The sequence below is a fragment of the Astatotilapia calliptera genome, chromosome 12, assembly GCF_964374335.1.
Source record: "Astatotilapia calliptera chromosome 12, fAstCal68.1, whole genome shotgun sequence".
NCBI classification, from domain to species: Eukaryota; Metazoa; Chordata; class Actinopteri; order Cichliformes; family Cichlidae; genus Astatotilapia; species Astatotilapia calliptera.
The window spans coordinates 1,772,579-1,797,105 of NC_137433.1; the positions used below are offsets into that span (position 1 = coordinate 1,772,579).

The 24,527-nt window shown below is 42.1% G+C and overlaps 1 protein-coding gene across 1 annotated transcript in view; it reads right to left on the reverse strand.

Moving 5' to 3' along the window:
* Window positions 1-23,760, reverse strand: part of abca2 (ATP-binding cassette, sub-family A (ABC1), member 2) — a 105,557-nt gene extending 81,797 nt beyond the window's left edge. Inside the window, exons 1-5 of the mRNA XM_026186101.2 lie at window positions 23,399-23,760; window positions 7,627-7,720; window positions 1,881-1,992; window positions 1,257-1,420; window positions 374-495 (exon numbers count right to left, since the gene is read on the reverse strand). Of these exons, the coding sequence (XP_026041886.2) occupies window positions 374-495; window positions 1,257-1,420; window positions 1,881-1,992; window positions 7,627-7,720; window positions 23,399-23,464 (558 nt within the window). The 5' untranslated portion in view covers window positions 23,465-23,760. The remainder of the gene's footprint in view (window positions 1-373; window positions 496-1,256; window positions 1,421-1,880; window positions 1,993-7,626; window positions 7,721-23,398) is intronic.
* Between the last annotated feature and the right edge of the window lie 767 nt (window positions 23,761-24,527).

Sequence of the window (24,527 nt, forward strand, 5' to 3'; positions counted from 1 at the left end):
CATCACAAAAACTTTTTGATGAATTTTGAGCATCACCTATCATTTAGTTTACAACTTTATATTTGGATTTATCCTTTTCATTTCTTTAAACTTCAAAAAGTCTTGAAGATTCATGTTTACCTTCCCAGACTTTTACCTACTGTAATTATTTTGTAACTGCCTTCTGGGCATTATGAAGGTTTTGTCCTTTGCACGTTGGCTGCTTTTTAAATTGATTTTGTAATGGGATGGGAAAAATGACCATAGCACCTCGGAAAAAACAAACCCAAAAGAGTCGCGTGACATATTATAAAATAACAGCAATTTTCCTGAGCTGAGATGAATTGAATAAACCAAACAGAGTGAAGACTTTCTGTTAGTAATGGTAAATCACCTCTGCGAGGCTCACTGGAGTGTTGAGCAGAAGGTTGGCTATGGAGTCAGACAAGGAAAGGTTCTTGATCAGGAACTGTTGGAAAACGGATTCATTCTTCAACACGCTGGCCAGAGTGAAGCCTGCACCCAAAACACATGAAATCATGTCAACGCTTTCATGTCATTCAGTAAAACAAGAGTTTTGAAAGTAACATGTATATATGTATGATGTATGATCGAGACGTTCTACTACTGCACTCAGAGGAAACGAGTTTCTTCTTCTCGAGCGCCATCATTCTGCTCATGGCTCTCCTGCTACATAAGATTAGATTCCCAACTGTGCGTATGTTGGTTTGAAATTTCACTGTGGAGCTAAACTGAGTTCATCTTCATTTTGAGGGTCATCACTGGAAGAAGAAAACACACTGCGGCTTGTCCCAATGCAGGATCTTGCACCGACTCGCTAACACTTTGTCCTTGAAATTCAAAACACAAGAACTGTTCCAAAATGGTGAAGCACAGACTTCCACAAAGCAACAGTCAAACTGGATTTAGTACAGCTGGAAGTCACTGTGACGCTGCTATTGATCAACTATGTTGCTGCCATCCCATGATCAATATCTCAGTCTTTCCTTTTATTTATATTTTTGGTCTCAGTGGAACTACCATCCCCACCCTAAATGACCATAGCCCCTCCACCCTTTTTATTTATATCATATAACTGCTTGTGTACAGCCCCACAATGTGTCTGTTTCAATGTTTCTATATAGTTTACTCACATATATGTATACATATATTCCTCGTTGTATATTGTTTTCTTTACTTTGCACCTTTGCGGTCCAGCTATCCAATTTCGCTGTACAAGAATCTGCACAATGACAACAACAGCTCTAAAGTCACACCTTGGCTGTTGTTAAAGTTGTGGTCATGTGGTAATGGGGTGGAGCTGAGGCTCTCCAGGTGCTGCTGCAGGGTCTCCAGCTCTTGACCTAAACCAGGTCTATCAGATGTGAAGAGCTGATTCTGTTCAACCACTTCACTTATCCGCTCCAGCAGCTGGGTCACACTGAAACAGATTCAGACATGAAACATTCTCACACCTCAAAAGAAGAAGAACACAGTCTCTCTACAGGCTGCAGCTAATGACGGGTTCTGTAATATGTTGACTTTTTAGTGCCTGCACATAAAAACAGTGTTGTACATGTTGCCTCAGCAGAAAATATGCTACGTTTATGATCTTTCAAATCTAAAATAACTATTAACATAAATAAAAATTTATAATGTTGTAACATTCTAGCAACATTGATCACAAAAGTGAGCGTTCAATTCAAGCCTCTTCAGCTGCAGCAAGGCCTAGTTTCAGTGCTGGGAAACGTGAGGGGCTTGGGGGGGTCAGAGGCCTTTGCACTGGAACCATCATATGTAGAAGAACTGACCTTAGAGTGCGCTCGAGAAGCAGTGAACGTATTTCTCACAAGTCAGCCAAAACACAAATTAACAAGAGACTGTGGAAGAGCCCTACTCACGTGGAGTTCTTATATTGCAGGAAACCAAATTCATCTCTCTGTCCATCTGGGCAGAGCGACTGCATGATGGGAATGATGCCAGCCGAGGTGAGTGGCGCAGCGCTGTAAAAGGCTGGACATGAGGGGGGGAAATGGGACAGGTGCCACAGAAGGAGAAAAAGACACAGCCACAGACAGAGTGAGAGGGACGAGGGAAACAGAGGAAGTAAATATGAAGGGTTGGTAAAGGAAATCAGACACCAAACAGGACAATGAGTATGAAAAAGGAGAAGGAGAGATTGTGTTAGAGTCAGAAAGGAGGAAAGCTGTCAGGCAGCACAGCAGTTAATGGCCGAAGAGGCTCCCACATGTCAATGCTGAATATGAAGCCTTTCATCATGTTGTCATGGTCTGTGATATTTTCCCACTTCTGTCCATAAATGCTAGCTGGACCATCTCACAGCCGGTGATAAAAGAAAATTTGGTTCCTGCTAATTGCTCCAGGTTTCCATGGTTACTCTGCTCCTGAAGCTTGCCTGTGGGTGTGGATTCATCCTACCCACAGAAACACTTCCCACTGTCCTCCTGCTCACTCTCATATCTGTATTGTCCAGCTATGCCATTCTTACACTTTCTCTTTCTTACCACATGTTTATAACCACTCTGCATGTCTTTTATCCTGTTGTCACCCCAACCGGTCGCGGTCGGCCGCCCCTCCCTGAGCCTGGTTCTGTCTGAGGTTTCTTCCTGTTAAAAGGGAGTTTTTCCTCTTTTTTCCTTCCCCAAAATGTGCTAGCTCATAGGGGTGGGGATTCTTCTGGTTGTTGGGGTTTCTCTCTATTATCGGAAGGTCTTTACCTGGAAATATAAAGCACCTTGAGGTGACTGTTGTTGCAATTTGGTGCTATATAAATAACAGTGAATTATATTGAATTGAACTTCTCTCTTTAACGGTTGCCTTCGGCTGTCGTAGTCTCTGGATTGCATACTCTTACACCTGCTGCCCTCATAAAGAAAGGTGTCTATTGCCAGCTTCTAGCCTTCGTTGTTTTACCCTGGTGTCACTGCAGGTCTAAAGCTGAATGTTTCATTTGTATTGTATTTAAAAGTTTACGTTTAGGGAAATCCCCTGAAACACTATGCTTTATAGCCACAAAAAGTCAAAAAGAAAAATGTAAACTAAGTCACTTCACAGAATATCATGGTGGGTTGAAGACAAACCCACAGTGAAATATGGTTTCATTTGTAACAAACTGAGTCTGACCAAGAACAAGCATCGTTCAATGTCTTGCTCCACCCCTTTATCCTTTTCCTTGTGTGTGCCCAAATACACTCTGCAGCATTAAAATAAACTACCGGACTGATTATAGTAAAAACTATCATCATCATATTATGATTGTTTTGGCTAAAAATAGTTTTTCCAGAATAGTTTTATTAACCTGACCCACTAAACATCGGACGTAAGATAGATAAACAAACACGATTTATTCTGTGTTACTCAAATTATTCACAACATGGGGGGTTTTTGTTTTGTTTGTTATTTTAAGTTTTCCAGTTTTTCCTTAACTGGTTTATTTATTTTAATTATTCAACTTATTTGTTTGTAATTAGGTTAAAACGACCATTTATTTAAAAAATGTGAAATATTAAAAACATTGAAATCCATCCGAAAAGGTTGATTCTGTTCATCTGGACGTCTTCAGAGGGAGAAATGTTTCATCATCATCCAGGTGACTTCTTCAGGCTCAGCTGACTGCAGGTTTCTCATAAACAGTACATTTGCTTACTGTTTCAGGACAGTGCCCTCTACCTGTGGAAACATGGGACTACAGAGCCTATACAGGTGGAAGCTTTATAAAAACTCCATCTAATTTAAGTCTAAGTTTGACATTGAAACAATGTCCACAGCCACCAGATTTGGACTATAAAAAGCCCGTCCACAGAGGTCCTACTGACATCAACACTAGAAGTGTAATAGATGTATAAAAAACGACGTCACCTGGAGCTACAAAACAACCTCGTCACTAAAATCGTATGTCCAAAATGACATAAAAGATGTCCCTTTGACGCAGTGGGAACATTTTAACTACACAAAAAGCTGACTTTTACAGATGTTCACTTTTCAAATGAAAAATCAATGAAACAAAAGGTGGAGAAACTATGGAGTCCCCCTTAAACTCATGACTGCATTTAACTGCCAGTCCACAGGTTGTGTGGAGATCACAGGGTCAATACGAGATCCAGGCAACAGCAAAGATTGTCTTTACATGTCACAGGTCACCAAGTATATATAGAATCATTTATTCAGTGACGAGTCCACAGTGAATAATGCCATCGTGCATTTCTATAATGGAAGTGTGAAAATATAAGTAAAATGTGCCCTACAGAGTAGTTCAGTTCATTCTTCAGCTCACTGACATCTGTCCTCTCTGATCAGGTCACAGGCTGGTAGATTTACTGAGGGAGTGTTAGGTGCACAGCATGGTGTAGGAAACAGAATTAGCATGCACTAAACAGCAGCTCATTAAGTTTTCATAGCCTGGTCAGAAACACTGAACATGGTGAAAAGATTCAACAGTAATTACAGAAATATTTGTTAGCGCTGTCGTGGATTAGATTACTTCTTGTAATTCCATTGGATAACAATACAGATGTGCTTCTCTGTGTCCGCCAACCAGCAGTGTGCATCACAGTGCTGGTTCTGAGGTGACCTGAGCGGAGCACACTCACAGGAGCCAGAGGAGCTTTTTTACCTGAGTGCACGCACTGAATTACAACCCAGATAATTCAGGAGCTCATGAGATAAAAAGTAAGATGACTCCTGACTGGGCAACAATACTGTTTACCATCTAATGTCTTGAGTAGCCTGTAAATGTGTCCAATGTACAGATTCAGAGGGAATATGAAACTGGCTTTTTCAATCTACATCCTTTGGTTTTGTGAGTAGTGTGCCCAACTGCAACCACAACTATATACACCAGTGTGTGTGTACACCTGATCATTTGTTTCCTTTATGAGACATGATTATACATCACTACATTTAAGATGCATCAAACTTGGCTGCCTGTTCAGTCTTTTTCTCTGTGGTGCATTTAAAATGCTCCATTTATAGTTAAACCATGAATTTGTTTCTTGACTTTGTATCAAAAATCAACCTTAAGAGATAACAGAAGGGACAGTTTAAGATGATCACTCAAACAAATCTGACAGCAATCTAAATCAAAGTGAAAGAAATCTCCAACAGCCAAAGAATCAATCCGGGTCCCGGGAAGAGCTCGGCCTTCCAATATACAGAGTGTATGTTATATAATCTGTTAGCATAAAACAAATGCACAATGACACTTACACACTGGTCCATCCAAAATGTTGAGAACATGCATCATGCAGAAGAAAGAAAGGAAGACAGAAAAAAGAAAGAAAGAAATGTAAAATAAAAGAATAAAAGACAAAGAAATCAAATAAACTGGGTGCTCTGATGGCTACAGGGAACAGTTACACATGAAAAACCAGCTAACAGCTGAGCAGACACATCACTAGCAGATGAACTACGAACACAAAAACAGGAAATGTTGCAAAAGTTGATCTCATACTTTTGGTGGATCGAGTGGGAGGACAGTATAAAGGGTCCATATAAGACTAAATTAGCTGCTGGTATGATGCTGCAGGTATTACTGTCGGCTGGTCTGCAGCTTCCTTTCCAACGTTTTTTATTTAGTAAAAGCAGTTTGATGTTGCATGTTTTACCTTTGAAGGCAGTGAGGAGCAGCAGCTGCTGCCTCACCACGAAGCAGGAGCTGAATAATGATATCAAGTTTACTTAAGTTCCTCCTGGTAATAGTACTGACCAAAAATGAGGAGTATTAAGGCAGTGCACATAACTCCACCCCCTTTATGGTAAACTTAAGCCATAAATAGAAACACATTTATTCTAGTCAGTATTGGCCACTTCACTGGCAACCCTCTGCATTCACCGCACTGGCATACTTTATTCTAAGGCTGCAATGATTCATCGAGTAATTAGAGTAACTCAATTATACAAAATCCTCAGTGCTGTGTTTCATGCACGACCGTGTTCAGTCATCATCGTGTAAAAACAAGTTTCGCCCACATAAAAAAATATGTATAATATATATTAGGGATGCACCGATACTGGTATCGGGGCCGATACTGTAAAATGTGTGTGCACTCATACTTGTAAAAGTTAACCGATACCATGAACCGATACTAACTTATTTCATTAATCAGAGGGTGGCATGTCATTTTTGTTGTAATTTTTTAGATTGGCCACTAGGGGAACATCCCGCGCTAAACAGGCACAGGGTTAGATGAGTCAGACTGGCAGCTCCAGATAAAAAAAGAGAAACTGGAGGCTGCTGTAGCTAGGCTAAACAAAATGTCAGCAGTGTGGACCGGAACAGCCAACTTTAACTCAGGTTTTGGAAAAGCGATGAAAAATGTCAAGAGAAAATCCACGGGCAGTTAAAACAACAGAGGCTCTGACTCATTTTATCGCTCTGGATGACCAGCCAATGCCGGCCGTGGAAAACATAGGATTCTTCTCAGCACACTCGAGCTGCGATATGAAATTCCCAGCCGCCCACACATCAGGGAGATAATGGTGCCAAAACTCTCTAAAGAGGTAAAGACAAGCAGTGTGTGCGCGATGTCAGTCCTTGATTTAACGGCACAGTGGACTGATGATCCACAGGCAGATGGGGAGTTCGTTCGTCAATGCCAAATACTTTCGTTATTTTGTTTGTTTGTTTACAATATGGACACTCTGCAATAATTTAAAAGTTTATTTTATTCTCAAACCTAATTTGTATTTATTTTATTCCAAACAGAAGTGTTTATTTATTATTCCGAAAGCTCGAGACAGTGCCAATAGTTCAGTGATATTTTGTTAAATTACAATGTGGAGACTCTGCAATAATTTAACAGAAGTGCTTATTTTTCACTTGAAATTTTTTTGTGGTCTTTTTTATTAAGATATTATTTATTATCGGCAGAGAATAAAATAAAACCTCTCTTCCAATTCATTGCATTTGTCTGTGTGTGTGGTAGAAGTATCGGTTTTTGTACTCTGTATCGGCAAGTACTCAGATCCAAGTATCGGTTTGAAAAAATTGGTATCGTTGCATCCCTAATATATATGTATATATATATATATATACGGAGTGAATTGTAAAATCAGTCCTTTATGACCAGTTTCTAATTTGGAAACCAATAAGCAGTTCATTTTGAAATAGCTGTTTTTTTCTCTTTTAAATATTTATTTTATGTTCATTAATAAAACAAAAACATTTCTTATCCAATTACTCGATTAACCAATGAAATAACCGACAGGAAGCTTGAAAGATTTGCTTTGTCTGGTAGACACCTGCACTTTTTGTTCACACAGTTATTATGCTGGTCTAGTCATTTTTATGTATCTTTAGGTTAACATTTTTTGATTATTATAATTGATAATATATATAAAAATATTCTCTAAACATGCTGAACTTGAATATGAAATGTTTATGTAGCTTCGACAAACTAGATTAACCTAAATCATGGAGACACTAAGAATACCTGTGCTGCAATCACTGCTGTAAACAGCAGGATGCAGTACGAGTGCTGAAATGTTGTTGATTCTGAGGATAGATACAGTAGACGTTTAATCCTGGGTATTAGCAACTTCAGTCAAATGTATTGCTTCCACCCCCCATGTCTACTGGTAATACAATTTTCCCACTGCTGTCTTTAGGTTCTCAAACACTCTGCTTACCTTCCTTGACAGGAATTGCTGGCTTCTTCTGCCTCAGACCCAGGAGGATGAAGAAAAGGACGAGCGGGATGAAAATCTCAAAAGCCAGCACCCACTGAATCGGAACAAGAAAGATAATTTACAGGATTATTTTTTCACTCCATTTCAATGAAATCTGGGCTAAACCTAGTCCAGTTTCAGGTCAGTGATCTTGAGTCATGGGTCTTTACCATTACACTCTCCTTGTCAGTTCCCATCACACAGTTCATAGATCATGTTTCACAATAGACTTTACAGAGTTTGCTTACTTTAAGATATCAATCTTTTACATCGGTGAGGGAGTGAGAAAGATGTCCAGCCTGCACAGCTCCTCTTCATTGCAATGCCAAACCCTTTTTATGTTGCCGTTACTCTAAAGCAGGCTGTGCAGTGCAGTTTAGTTTGCTCTGTGGACACGTTACAGATTAAAGACACCATCAGAGACAGGCTGATAGGCCACGTCTGCTGTACAGTCCATTGCAAGATATGTGCCTCACAATCAGAGGAGGAGATGAGATGAAAAGATGCTGACAAAAGTACCATAGTTTAAAACAAAGGTTCACAGTAGATTGCGTGCTTATCACCTCACATTTCTTTACAAATGTGAGATGATCAGGGTGCATTCTGACCACCAGAATAATTCTCAGAAATTACTCCAGAAATTTTCAAGGCAATTTCATCAAGCTCTTTGGCATCTAGGGCAACTTCTTGTCATCTTCTCTTTCAACACTCCTGAATTTAACCTGGACATGGACCCCTTGCAGCTGCAGTGCATTTCATTTAATGAAATCTAAAACAAAGGTGTGTGCTAACAAAGCCAAATGAAGGCCTCGATTCTTTCCAGGAATCATGAATCATCTTGAATCTGACAGCCTCCTCTTTCGTAACACTGTCCACACAGAACTACTGGAACCATGATGTCTTTGTGCTTCTGTCTTGGATGCCCACAGATACACACCCAGCTGCTGCGTGTGCGTTCTGTTTGTGAAGGTTAGTGCAGACAAAGAGGCTCTTTAGACAGAGACAAGAGTCCACTGACACAGGTTACAATAAACAAAAATGTCTCTTCTCACATATCAAGTTCTGTTATAGATAATCCATTTAATCTGGCAGCACTCTCATACATCTCAACTTTGGTACACTTGAAAAAAAAATGCTAGAAATAAGGAGATTTTAATGTGATTTTAAAACTGTATTACTTTTCATTTCTTGGGGAACAAAACAACAGGTTTTTTTCTCAGAGTGTCTGAGTCTACACACACACACACAAACACAGGAAACCCCGTTCAGCTATCTTAGTGAGGACCTTCATTGACATAATGCTTTCCCTTGCCCCTTAACCCAACCTTAACCATTAAATATGAATGGCTACCCCTTACCCTAAACCTAACCATAACCTAATTGTAACCCTGACACTGAAACCACATTTTGAGCTTTAAAAATGCCTTCAAATCTTATTTGTGAGGACCAGGTTGTGTGTCCTCACAAGTGACTGTTGGTTCTAACAAGTATAGTACAGGGTGGGCCATTTATATGGATACACCGTAATAACATGGGAATGATTGGTGATATTAAAGTCCTGTTTGTGGCACATTAGTATATGTGAGGGGGCAAACTCCTCAAGATGGGCGGTGACCATGGTGGCCATTTAGAAGTCGGCCATCTTGGATACAACTTTTGTTTTTTCAATAGGAAGAGGGTCATGTGACACATCAGACTTATTGGTAATGTCACAAGAAAAACAATGGTGTGCTTGGTTTCAACGTAACTTTATTCTTTCATGAGTTATTTACAAGTTTCTCTTTGTTCACAGCCATTGACATGTCGAAGAGGTTAACACGTGAGGAGCGGATCTAAATTGTGCTGATATCTGGTGAACGCAGTAACTGGGTCATTGCAGCAGATTTCAATGCAAGACACCCTACGAGACCACCCGTCTCCCATGCTACAGTTAGCAAACTGCTTGCTAAGTTTCGTGAAACTGGTTCAGTGTTGGATTTGCCAAAATGTGGACGCAAGAAAACTGTGACTAATGAAGAAACATCAGTGGCTGTCCTAGCTTCATTCAGCAAGAGCCCACAGCGTAGCACTCGCCGCATGTCACTGGAGAGTGGCATTAGTCAACCATCCCTTCGGCGGATATTAGCTACTCACAAATGGCATCCTTACAAACTCCAGCTGCTGCAGCATCTCAACGAGGATGACCCAGATCGGCCACAGAATTTGCAGAATGGGCAAAACAAAAACTGGAACAGGACCCTCAGTTCACACAGAAGATTTTGTTCAGTGATGAGACAAACTTCTATGTGAATGGTGAAGTTAACAAACAAAACCACCGCTATTGGTCTGACACTGACCCACATTGGATGGATCCCTCCAAGACTGTTGGAACAACAAAAGTGATGGTTTGGTGTGGTATATGGGGGACAACGATAGTGGGTCCATTCTTCATCAATGGAAACCTCAAGGCCACTGGATATTTGAAATTGCTACATGATGATGTGTTTCCCTCTTTATGCGCTGAAGCTGGCACGTTCCCTGAGTGTTTCCAGCAAGATGGTGCACCACCACATTATGGGTGCAGGTCCGAGCATTCCTAGATGAACAGTTTCCTGGAAAGTAGATTGTTCGTCGTGGGCCAGTTGAATGGCCCCCAAGGTCTCCCGATCTGACCCCCTTAGACTTTTATCTTTGGGGTCATCTGAAGGCAATTGTCTATGGTGTGAAGATACGAGATGTGCAGCACCTGAAACTACGGATACTGGATGGCTGTGCTGGCATTTCTCCTGCGGTGTTGCTATCAGTGTGTGAAGAGTGGGAGAAGAGGGTTGCATTGACAATCCAACACAATGGGCAGCACATTGAACACATCTTATAAGTGGTCAGAAACTTGTAAATAACTCATGAAAGAATAAAGTTACGTTGAAACCAAGCACACCATTGTTTTTCTTGTGACATTACCAATAAGTCTGATGTGTCACATGGCCCTCTTCCTATTGAAAAAACAAAAGTTGTATCCAAGATGGCCGACTTCTAAATGGCCACCATGGTCACCGCCCATCTGGAGGAGTTTGCCCCCTCACATATACTAATGTGCCACAAACAGGACTTTAGTATCACCAACCATTCCCATGTTATTACAGTGTACCCATATAAATGGCCCACCCTGTACTATCAGAATCAATGCGGTGCTTTTGGCTGCACAGGAAACAGAGCAGTGTTCGATTCATCCTACAAAAAAAGATGTTGTCATAAAGGTTGCACTTTTAATCCTGTTTGAGCAAGAGGCAGGATAAACCAAAGCATTTAACCCCACACTCTACAGGCCCCTCTTCTATGGAACCATCTCCGAGTTTGGATTCAGGAGACAGACACTATCTCTGCTTTCTGATTAGAGTTAAAACTTTACTTTTTGCTAAAGCATATAGTTAGGGCTGGATCGGGTGATCCTAAATTCTCTCTTAGTTATTTAGCGCAAGACGTTGCTGGGCACATCCCATGATGCATTACTTCGTTTTTACCAACTATGTTTCCAACCAGTGGTGGCAGATGGCTGCCCCTCCCTGAGCCTGGTTCTACCCGGAGGTTTCGTCCTGTTAAAAGGAAGTTTGCCTTTCCGACTGTTGCCACATGCTTGTTCAAAAGGGAAGTGTAAAAGGATTGATTCTAAAATAAGAATCATCTGCTCACGTCTGCCCACCTGTGAATATTACCCTGTTGTCTCATCCCACAGCAAATTAAAACAGGAAACACATAAATTTAAAAATAATCAAATGTACTTTTAACATCTCAATAGGACCGCCACACTAAGAATGAAATAAATAAAAATATCAGATAATACAAATTAAAGTGCTAGTAGTATTCAAACAAAAACATAATAGGAAACTAAAATGGGTTCTGTCCATAAGTTCAAATAAAGCTTTAAATGGAATCAAAAAGATTTTATTTTCCAGTCCTAAGAAACAATTTTCCGAAGCTTACAGATGATTCAGTTCATGACTTCACGATTGCAGTGGACATGCCCTGGAGTGAGGCGTGCTCTTATCTTTGAGGTGATGTTCCCAGCTGCTGATAACATGCTGAAGATGCTCTCTGTCACGACTTCAGCACTTTTAGAGGTGCATGAGCTTATACAGGACAGTCTCATATAAATGCCTGTGCTTACTACTAATATAACAGAACAAACAGAGTTAGACAAAAACTAATTATACTAATGTCTGTATATTATAGTTTCTCAGGTGGAGTAGTGTTCAGTGCCATTTAAACTATTTAATTGAATATTGATAAAGTCCAACCCACAGATTAACAAGTTAGGTGTAAAAGGTTTACTGTAATATTACCTGTAGTGTACTGCAGTTACAAAACAACATTTTTGGTATAAGTATATGATGCGTCGATGAATTTTTATAGTCAACATCATCAATTAATCAGCACTTTTCTACTCTCCCAGAGCACTCAAAGCACTTTAGACAACATGCCTCATTCACAAAGGCACTTTTTTGTATACTTAAGTGCTTTCTATCTAACATTCAAACACATTCATACTCTGATGGATGCATCAGTGAGCAACTTGGGGTTAGTATCTTGCCCTAGAGCAGCGGTCCTCAACCGTTTTTGCACCACGGACCGGTTTATGCCCGACAATATTTTCACGGACCGGCCTTTAAAGTGTTGCGGATAAATACAACAAAATAAAACTAGTACCGGTATTGAAAAAAAGAAGATTTATTCATAAAACACGTGAAAAGACCCAGGAAAACAGAGTTAATGATAAAAACGATAACAAAATAACGCTACAAACCCTGAAAACCATACATTTCACACCCGAGCCTCAACTCTCGCGGCCCAGGTTTCATAAAAGGAAGGCACTCATCAACAAATACACGGAGATTACTTAATTTGATAGACTACTCATACAGTAAAAACCTAGAAACTACAATATTCTCTTTAGATGCAGAAAAAGCATTTGACAGAGTTAACTGGAAATTTCTATTTGCAACTTTACACAAATTTGGTTTTGGATCCTCTTTCATTAACTGGTTAAAAATATTATATAATTCCCCAACAGCTTGTGTCAGAACAAATGACCAGACATCCTCCAGCTTCTGTCTCCTGAGGGGCACCAGGCAGGGATGCCCACTCTCCCCTTCACTGTTTGCAATTTTTATTGAACCACTAGCAGCAGCAATTAGACAGAATTCAGTAATTAAGGGCATAAAATGCAAGAATGTGGAACATAAAATCAGCCTTTATGCGGATGATGTGTTACTCTTTCTCCAAAACTCACAAACCAATATCTCTGGGGTGATTGAATTGATAAACTCTTTTGCAAGAATATCAGATTACTGGTCAAAATCTACAGTCCTTCCGATTAATTGCTCCTTCCATAATTCCTCTTCTACACCACTGCAATCGGGAAATATAAAATATTTAGGTATTAATGTTTCTCCCAAGCTTGCAGATCTGACTAAATTAAACCATATCCTACTTTTAAAGACAGTAGAAGGCGATCTGGCTCGATGGAAATGTCTACCCATATCACTCATGGGAAGGGTTGCCGCTATAAAAATGATGGTCTTACCAAAAATAAATTATTTATTCTCAATGATCCCAACTAAACCGCCACAAGATTGGTTCAGATCTCTAGATTCATGTATGTCCAAATTCCTTTGGAAAAATAAACCCCCACGTATAAGCTTAAAAACACTACAAAAGACCAAGGATAAAGGAGGACTAGAACTGCCTAACTTTCAGCACTACTTCTTAGCCAACAGGCTTCAGTTTATCTCAGGATGGCTAAAACACACCCTCTTAGATGAACCTTGGCTAGATGTAGAACAAGCACTTTGCAATAATCTAGAGATCTCAGACCTACCATTTATCAGCTCAAACATCCAACGACATGAATGCTTTAAAAGCATCAACATCAGCTCTTCTCTGACAGCATGGTGGGAGTTTCTAAATTTGACGGAGTCTTCATTAATCCCATGCAAACGTACACCTATCTGGAACAACCCTGACATATTACAAAACAATAATATGATAAACTTTTCAGATTGGAGTGGTAAAGGAATCAAATATTTAGAACATATACTAGAAGGAACAGAATTTATTTCATTTGACGGACTAGTTACACAATATGGGATCAACAAGAAAAGATTTTTAGAATATCAACAAATTAAATCCATAGTAAAAAAGAAATTTAAACCGGGTCAAGTTGAACTACAAACACCACCAAGTGTGGTTCAATTTCTTACTCTTAAAACCCCCAAATTACTATCCAAAATATACAGAATGCTTTCTAAAACAGATGAATCAATATCACTTCCTATTGCAAAATGGGAAGCGGATTTATCAGTTAACTTAGACCTAAACTTCTGGTCTCAGATTTGCTTAAAAACCTTTCATCTAATTAGAAATCCCAGTCTTCAATTAATTCAATACAAAATATTACATAGAGTGCACTATACAGGTCATCAGATGTTCAAGATGGGCTTTACGTCTACCAACAACTGCTCACACTGCCAAACCAATTCACCGGACAATTATATCCACGCTCTTTGGTTCTGTCCACCAGTTCAGAAGTTTTGGCGCGAGATATGTGAAGACTTATCGAAGTGTCTGAAATGTAACATTCCAACTTCCCCCTTAGTGTGTTTGTTGGGCAGCTTAGATAATGTCACTTCAGAAAAGAATATCGCCCATATGGTTTTCACTGCCCTATGCATAGCCAAGAAAACAGTCCTCATGAACTGGAAAAATAAAAATAATCTTAATTCTAACCAATATAGAAATTATCTATTAGATTACATTAGTCTTGATACAGCCTCTGCCACCACATCAGATCAATTGCTCTGGACTCCTTTGATCAGCTCCATCACCTAGTGGGGGTGGGGGGTCATAGTTTAGTCCCACCTTCGCTGTTGTGATTGGTGTGGGGGTAGGGACAGGCTTAGGGTGTTGGGGGGTTCTTCCTTGGAGGGGTCAACCCGGGGTAGCAGTCATGGACTATTAAGGGCTCTGTTGGCTCTTAGGTGACGGTTTCCTTGCGGCTGTGTGCAGCGGGGCTAGGGGAGGGTCTGTGCTGACGGATGTGGGTTACTGACCTGGTAGCCTGGCTGCCCCTGGGTGGGTCCGGGACAGGCGTGAGGTTCTGGGGGCGCTCCGTCTCTGGGCTGGGGCCCTGGCCGGGCCTCGGGGGCTTGGGTCCTGTTTGGTGTGTTGCCGGGGTTATGGGCGGGTGGGTGTATGGGGGCCCAGCCCTGGCACAGGGTGCCGCCGGTGCATCGAGCCACCTGGGGGGCTCTTCAACTGGTGGGGGAGGTTGTTACATCTTGCAGGAGCTCTCCTCTCTTCAGGAACTCACTCTGCAGGAGGGGGAGTTACAGGAGAGGTGGAGGAAGATCTCAGCCTGGGCGTCTATTGTCTTATGTGGGGCGATCGTGGCTCAAGAGTTGGGCGTTCGCCTTGTAATCAGAAGGTTGCCGGTTCGAGCCCCGGCTCGGACAGTCTCGGTCGTTGTGTCCTTGGGCGAGACACTTCACCCGTTGCCTACTGGTGGTGGTCAGAGGGCCCGGTGGCGCCAGTGTCCGGCAGCCTCTGTCAGTGCGCCCCAGGGTGGCTGTGGCTACAATGTAGCTGCCATCACCAGTGTGTGATTGTGTGTGTGAATGGGTGGATGACTGGATATGTAAAGCGCTTTGGGGTCCTTAGGGACTAGTAAAGCGCTATATAAATACAGGCCATTTACCATTTACCATTATGTAGTCTGGAAGATGAGTGGATGACGGGGTGGGTGCAGTTTTCTCTGAGGTGGGGTCGGCTGGGCTGTCCCGGGCTCTGTGGGGCCTGGCGGGCGCTGCTGTACTGGGCCCCGGTCCGGATGGGCCTGGACCCCCTTTCCCTGGCGGGTTGCAGAGTATGGGGGTGCCTACTGGGGTCAGCGGGGGGAGCTGGCCCCAGGGAGGGGTCACTTGCCCCTCCCTTCCTTCCCTCCCCATCTCCAGCTGCCTCTCTCTTCCCGCTCCACCACAACCACCCACACATGCAGGACCTTGGAGTAGAGGTATGTCACCAGGGTGCAGGGGAGGCACCCCCCCCCCCCCCCCCTCTGTCCCCTTCTGGCTGCCTCTGCCTCAATTTTATCCCACAACTTAGACATTCACATTACTCACACTCTCATTACACATACATATAGGATCTTGGGGGTGGGCACGCTAGACGGAATCCAAAAGACCATCAGGGTGTACACCTCACCCCTGGCGTCGTTGCCCACCTCTCAATTTTAAATACACGTAGACATTGAGGGCTATCAGGAGGGGCTATGTGCTTACCTGCTGCTCTCTGGCAGGTAGCTCCATGCCCTACTGGGTTTTAAATATCGTGGCTCAAGAGTTGTGTGTTCGTCTTGTAACCGGAAGGTCGCCGGTTCGAGCCCCGGCTCGGACAGTCTCGGTCGTTGTGTCCTTGGGCAAGACACTTCACCTACCGCCTACTGGTGTTGGCCAGAGGGGCCGATGGCGCGATATGGCAGCCTTGCTTCTGTCAGTCTGTCCCAGGGCAGCTGTGGCTACAACTGTAGCTGCCTCCACCAGTGTGTGAATGTGAGAGTGAATGAATAGTGGTATTGTAAAAGCGCTTTGAGGGGTCCTGAAAAGCGCTATATAAATGCAATCCATTATAAATGCACCTTAGAACACACATGCATCAACACTACATATGAGCGGGTGGAGGGAGGTTTGGAGTCTTCTCTGCGGCCTGCTGGAGCAGGGGGGCTAGGAGGAGTTGGCCGTCCGACTGGGGTCTGGAGTGTGGGGCCTCCCTGCTGCTGCCGAGTCGGGGCGGTCTGCTTCTCTCCACCCCAGGGTAACACTACCTGGGTCTGGGTGCAGTTTCCCCCTCCAGGGGCAAGGGTACCTAGACCCGGGGCTTAGAGTACGCTTGGGGAGTGTGATCGTGTGTACAGCGTCTCTTTATGTCTGTCTCCACGTTGGTTGAGTGTGGAGTAAGTGCATATGAGAGCATGAGGGTGGGAATGGATGTTTGTATCTGTGTGTGCCTGTATTTCTGTGTCTATACGTCAGGTTGGGTATCAGACGCCACCTCTCTGGGGACATCTCAGGCCCTCCAAGGTTTGGAGGCCTATCTCCCCCTACCACCACTTCCCCTGCCAGTGGCGGACTCCCTCAGACATCGGTGCGTTGGTGGTTCTTTGTGTCCGGGGATGGGCGTCCAGGTACACACCGGCTCACTCCTTGGCGGCCGCTTATCGGGGCCTGGAGCCTGGGGCTCGCTCGGGCCACTTCGGAGGCGGGGTGCCCCCGGCCTCTCGGCCTGGGGCTCGGTCACTCAGGCACGGCTGGCTGCCGGCGGAGCTCACGGGCGCATCACTGCAACTCCCCCTGGCTTCTGCTCCGCGGCTGCTGAGTGAGCCCTCATCTGGGACTCTCCTCAGCTCTTTCTGGGACAGTGGCTGCCCCTCTGTTGGTCTTCCTTGGTCTCTTGTGTTCTGGGGGCCTCTGGATGTCTGGAGTTTTGATCTCCTCCATACCTGCTTCATGCCCTGGAGGACGGGGCTGTGGCCCCCCCCACACCCTCTAGCAGATCATTACATGAAGGAACCTCTTAAAAACAAGCGCGTCCATGCTCACAGGTGTACACACGGGTGATCACACCCACAAACTACACCCTTTTTGGCTCCTACCTCAAAGCACACTGTGTTCTGTTGATCTTATGTGCTGCACAATAATGTTTAACATTTAGTATTTACTGTCATATTCCCATATATCATCGTGATGTTGTTTATTATGTTGCTCTTTTTTTTCTTCTGCTTGTTTTCTCTTTTTTCTTTCTCAACAGGTGATCCAGGTGAGATGGATTTTTTGTCTGTTTGTTTTGTTGGTTTTTGTTTTTTGCCCTTTATCCCCGTCCCTCTTCCCCGCTGTTTTTCTTTCCCTCTTTCTTTCTCCCTTTTCTTTTCCCCAGTCAAATCTGTCCCGTATTTAGCAAGTGAAAATAAAATAAAATAAACAATAAAAGGTGAATCAAATGGACCATTACGGCAAGGCTGGGATGGTCCATTTGGTAAAGTAAATCCGTTGGGCATCTTTCTTCGCCTTTAAACAATAATTCTGATGGCAAAAGAGCCAAACGGGACAGGCAAATAAATAAATAAATAAAAAGGAAAGAAAGGCTCCTGGCTCTTCTACAGGGACAGTATATAGCCACTGGTACAGATACATGGATGGCACCTGTGTCAAAATAAAAACTCAAAAAGTGGAATTCTTCACTGCTCACATCAACTCAGTGGATAGAAACATAAAGTTCACCAGGAAGACATAAAGATAACAGTTTCCTGTTTGTGGACTGTGCTGTAAACATTGGAAACTTCAACACTGAAGTTTACCGGAAGCCCACACACACAGACCAGTACCTCCTCTTTCACTCCCACCACCCTCTGGAAAACAAACTGGGAGTAATTTAGGACCATGCAAAGGAACAACACTGTCATCCCTTATGTAACAGGTTTATCAGAGAAGCTCATACATGACATCCTGGTCACCCAGCCACACCCTCAGACAAACACTGGTTTATCCCAAGAACAAATCTCCCAAACCTAATATAGACAGTGTATGCTGTGCAGTGCAACAAGTAGTACTCAGACCTCAGAGAAACCAAACAGCCACTGCATGAACTCATGGCACAACATAGAAGAGCCCCGTGACAGGACAAGACTCAGCTGTTCATCTGCATCTAAACTAGGGCTGCCATAAACGATTATTTTGATAGTCGACTAGTCACCGATTATTTTTACGATTAGTTGACTAATCAGATCATCATCCATTGGACGTAAAACGTACAGCTTATTGCACCAGCAGCATCTGCTCTTATATAACTATCATTAGCTTACAGCTTTAAGTGTTTAAGGTGCTAACTAAAAATAAAGACAAGATGATAGTTTATTAAATTTTAATGAAATTTGCAGATTGTTTCGGTGAAGTTTAATAAACTCCTTGCTATCTAAACTATAACAGGACACCGGAGTAAATTCTGGAGCATCTCACACTTCTGATGATCAGCTGTCTGCTTGACGTTTATTCAGCTGTGTGAAAACTATAACTTTAATCTCAACCAAACTACTTATTCCTGCGTCTTTTGGGATCTTACAAAGCTTCAAACGACGCGACGACTATTAAATTAGTCGTCGACGATTTTGATAGTCGACGTAATCGTGAGTAGTCGGCTAATCGTGGCAGCCCTACTCTAAACCAACAACAACTGTCTGCTACCAACAATGCAGTTTTGAGATCACTACCCACACACTTTAATATCCACTCACATCTACATCATCAGGTGATCACATGATAGAGTGAGGGAAGGTCTCACAGTGGTTGCACCCGAAACCTCGGCCCATAATAACCCACACCCTTTTTTCACACCTTGGCTCATGTGATGAGGTACATGATCAATAGGTAAAACTCCCACTAGGCTTTACATGCCTGGGACTCTGCACCGTTTGGTTTTAGAACTGAAGATGTTTCTCCGAGGAGAGCTGAAATGTCTTCAAGAACCTTAAAGAAGTCCAGTTGCTTTCATGTCCAAGGTCCTTAGACTACGATGATGTGGATGACTGAGAACCTACATAGACATGTTCTTCTGATCAGCAGATGACCTGCTCTACCTCCTTTTATATGAGACAGTTGTGTTTTTTTTTAATGACTAACTAACATCAAATGGTTCCCACTATGAAACGTAACCTGTAGCTTGTCTTCAACAACATTAAAAATCTAGTTAACCATGTTCCAGTGAATGTCAGTGCCACCTCTGTAATATTTAATTGGAAATCGATTGTATATTCTATCATAACTACCTCCCAATCTGCAAATTACCCCTAAAACATAATTAGCAGGCATCTTATAGAGCTAATGGAACACAGAAACGTACTGATTCATTTCAGTCTGACAATTAAAAACAGTTCACAAGAAGCTTAGGATTATGAATAGGATTTTAATCAATACTTAAGTAACATGACTTGACTTCAGTGTTTGACACAGCTGATCAGGCAGTTTTCCTCAACAGGCTGTGAAACAGGGCTGGCATACTTGGAAAGGCAGTCAGGTGGTTCAGTGCTGACAGTTTTATTTCATCCATGCACTCCACAAACATAACTGCCACGTATACTTCTTCCATACTGTAGAAACCCCCCCAAAAAATGTGGTTCCATGCATTTTTTCCTTGCTTGACTTTGAATTTCTGATATTTGAACAGTTAAAACTTTACCTTCAGCCTAAAATCAACTCTCACTGACCCCTAATAAATCCTCCAGTTCTTGGTTTAAGTCACCTGACTGAAACATCTTAGCATTTCTGTGGAAAAACAAACCATCACAAAAGGCAAAAGATGATGATGGTCCAGAACTACCAAATTGTTGTCATCACTTCTTCACCAACAGATTGCAGTACGTTTCATAACGGATCATATCAAGCTCCTGAAACTCAGCGTCCATTCACAACAGGCACTCTGTGGACAAAGCTCTGAGCTGCCTTTCATTGTCTCCAGTATTTTGCATCAGAACTGCTTTAATAGTCTTAGCATAAACACCTCGTGGACAGCCTGCTGTGAACATTTAAAAATAACCAAGTCTTCATTTAACCCATTTGGAACAAGCTCGATATTTGTCAGAAAAGAGATATTTAGATATTTTTTAGGTTAACTGTCCTTTTAACAATTAACTGTGATAACTCCAAAAAACAGCAAACAAACTGAAAAATCACACACTTCTTTCATTGTGCACAAAACTTGAAACAGAAATTCACCATTAATTCCTCACATTTTAGTCCAACCAGAACCCGAATGTGTTCTCACGTCACCGTTATTGACCATTGATATTTAGATATCAGATCTGATCTGATCAGACCAACAAACAGCTGGATGCAGGAAAGTTCAGTGCTGCACTCTCTCTGTGAAACCAGGTTTTCAGTATTTAAGGACAGGTTTATATTTAGTTTTGATCAGGTATGAGTATTTAACATGTATTACATAGCACACGCTGCAGATCTGTTAATATTCCTATACCACACGGTCAGGCCTTGTGGATGTGTCTGTGTAAGGAACACAGCCTCGTCTGTAAGCATGTAAATTACACACAGTTGGTGAAGGAGATCCGAACCTCGTCAGTAACTTCATCCATGTGTGGAGCAGAACAATCAGAAGCTCAAACTGCATCTAAATGCCCTGAAGTCGAGTCGAACTTTGAAACCCAAGGATTTCGAGGTCATGTCATGTCTCCGGTGCAAGCCCTCGGTGGTCCTTAAAACGCTCCTCTACAGATTCGCTCTATTATCAGTCAGGAGCTTCATTCTTCATCCCTCCATCTCTAAAGTCTTTCTCTCTCGTATCCTCTCCTTTCTCCTGTGCAGATGGTTTATCCCTTTCCTGTTGTGTTTCCGTTTTTGTGTTATCTCTTCATTTAAAATCTTTTTCTACGAGTCCTCAGCTATTCGTGGTCTTCATAGATACCATGCCAGCCCACTTCTGTTTACTAGATCTAGGTCAGACACACTGCTAGCTGCTGGTACCACAGACTGACACCACATTACAGCAGAGCCCTGGGTTTCGTTACTGTCACATGTATGTATGTCTTCTATATTGTGCATCTACACAAAGCTGCATCTCGAAACTGGACAGTTTTCACTTATTCCATTGGCTGATTTTTTTCGCTTAATACAAGATAAAAACAAGTTCCTATATCTTACTGAAATTTCTCTGTAGCTGATTGTGTCTTATTTTGATTGATTGATTGGTAATTTATTTCAACATGTGAACAATATACAGGTACATTTAGAAAAGAAAATAAGAGAGAAAAAATACATACAAAAAAAACCATTCTGATTAATTTACATGTTGAAAGGGAGGAAGTAAACACTTTATTTAATCCCACCCCTTTACCATAAATTATCAGTTAATATTTAGTCAGCTTCCTTACTTATAATTTGTAATAAAAATAGTGAACAGATTTCTGATTTACTATATACTATAATATCACATGAGTTTGTTTGTTTTTAAATAGAGACATTCAATTAATTTCAATATTTTCCTTTTCTTTATAGTTCGAGAAGATCATATTTTTATAACTATTTTTGAACAGTTTTATGTTTGGACGTTGCTTTAATTCCATATTCAGACTGTTCCATAGTTTCACTCCATGCACAGAAACACAAAAGCTTTTTCTTGTAGTACAAACCTTCCCTGTTTTGAAGTTACAAAAACCCCTTAAATTATAACTTCCTTCTTTCAAAACAAACATACTCTGAATATTTCCTGGCAGTTCTTTATTTTTTGCTTTGAATAGAATTTGTGCTGTTTGGAATTTTAATTTTAAGTGTCATGAGATTATTTTGACTAGAAATAAGCCAAATATAATCGTAAGATTGTGAGTTTTTGCCGCGTGGTGCCTCGGCTACGTTTAAAGAGAAAGAAAAAGAAAACTACCGACTGATCAAGCGGTTCTGTGGCCAGGCGAGGCCCGCTTCCCTTCAGACCTATCAGTGACACGGCTACATTTTGTTGGTGTCTTCCAGCAACACCAAAAAGACCATGTGAGACAAATATAGTGGACAACTGCAAAAATGTTTCCATGGTAAACCCCTTCAAAACACACTGTCCTAGTCAAGAACACTCTGAAGGAGGTGGGAGTATCATTATCAAGTGTAAAAATGTAAATACAGAAGGTTTCATAACACAGTGTTGTACTCCAAGTGGTTTGAGTGCTCAAGTTGAAAAGCTTTGTAATAACCAGCACTTTTATCACAGGAAAGCTTCGGACCGATGGAGCCAAGATTAGTTTGTACCTGAATGATGACAAAAAGGCCAGAAATAATGGAACAGCTTATTATCCAAAGCAAACCCCATTATCTGTCAAACATGATGGATGCGTTATTATGACAGGGACAGGTATGGCCGCCAGTGGAACTGGGTTACAGGTGTGTATACATGATATAACTGATAAAGAGTAGAGTACGGTCCTGGGCCCTCCCTAACCCTGGTTCTGTCCCAGTTTGTCTTTCATTGCCAAGTACTTACTCAGAAGGGATTGTCTGAGTGCAAGTGCACTTCAGGGAACTGCTGTTGTGATTTGGTGATGATCAACGACCCAAAGCATACTGCAAAAGCAACTCCAGAGTTTGACTCCACGAACAAGAAGCTGAAATACCTGTCCCTGCTCGAGCAGAATGATTTCATCACCATTATGTCACACACAGCATATATGAATTACCTGAACACTGCAGTCAAAATTAAGCTTCACAATATTCCTGTTGCCATAAATCTTAATGTGAGAAAAGTTCATATCAAATCTATGTTTCATTGGGTGGTGCTGAAGTAGCTCCGCAATGACAACAACATGTTACAGCCTACGTTCTCAGGCTGACATCAAACATGTTGTAATATTTCTAAAATACTACAACAGCTGTTGAATATGATCACAATCGTGATCAGGCCACGCCAACATGGCTCACAGACGCTGCATAGGCCTGCTCACAATTCATACAGTTGTTTATGTCGAAGCAACCTGTTCGCCAGCACGGACACACGCACAGTACACGTTCCTGCTCAGCAACACCCAGCCACTCTCACGCTGCGGTATTATCCTAATGCCTGATGGGAACATATGCAGACCGAAGCGGGCGGAGGTAGAATTAGTCCAAATATCATCTGTGGGCAATGCAGCAGCGGGGCAGAACACAGCCACACTTACCGGCCCCCTCCTCTTCAGAGATATGTTCTTCCACAGCAGAAGATGGAGTTGGTGCAGGAATCCCATTTTCCTTCTCACTTTTACTTCACGGTGTCCTAAATGTAACAAATCAGCATAACGGCGGTGACGTCACGCTGGATTTAGAAAACAAGGGGATTTCTATCCCGTTTCTGGGCATCCTGGATCCGATTCAGCCAATAACAATATTATTATTATTATTTTAGCGCAGGCGGAAGGAAAAATGAGCATTTATCCGAGAGCGGCGGCAAAATGCGTGACGGGACTGAGTGTCATCCTCTGTAAACACTTCACAGTCTTGCTTTATCATGCAACTGCTGGAGTTGGAACAGGAAAGCAGTTTGGGAGCAGCCTGGCAAGCTCCAAACCACAGACTTCCGATAGACCTTTCAAAACAAAAGCCTCTTGACTCAGATTTGGACGGTGGAGCATTAGAGCCACATTACGAAAAGAAAGTAGTAAAATCTATTTGGATTAAAAAGTCAAAATGTGAGGATTACACTTGTTTCCCTCTACAGAAGTTGTGAATAGATCCTCTTTACTGGACGAACCTTTTATCTGTCCTCTGACCAGTGGCGGTCCTAGCCTGTTTGGCGCCCCGGGCGAACACTCCCTCTGGCGCCCCCCACCCCCCCCACCCACCCACACACACACACACACACACACACACACACACACACCCACACACACACACACACACACACAAAACACATTAAGGATTGTACATTAACATAAAACTGTTGTCGGAACCACACTGAATTTCACCAGAGAAACACACACACATGAAGAGAGAGAGAGTATGCATAGTATGCAAACAGCTACCAAACAGCCATCATAATTCGAGAGAGAAATCAACAACTGACAATGACTAATTGATATTAAAACCTGTAACATAATGTGTTGCTTGGAGTTTAGTCTGTTACTGTTACTATTTTTATCTTCTTGGAGCAACTCTACCCACATTATTTTCTTAGGGATTAATAAAGTGTTCTGATTCTGATTGTTTCAGGATGACCTGCCATTATCCAATCACACATCTGCTTACTTGTATCTTTTGCTCGTTTCTCCTCCTCTTCTTTTCTCTTTTTTCTAAACTGAGCACCTGATGGCT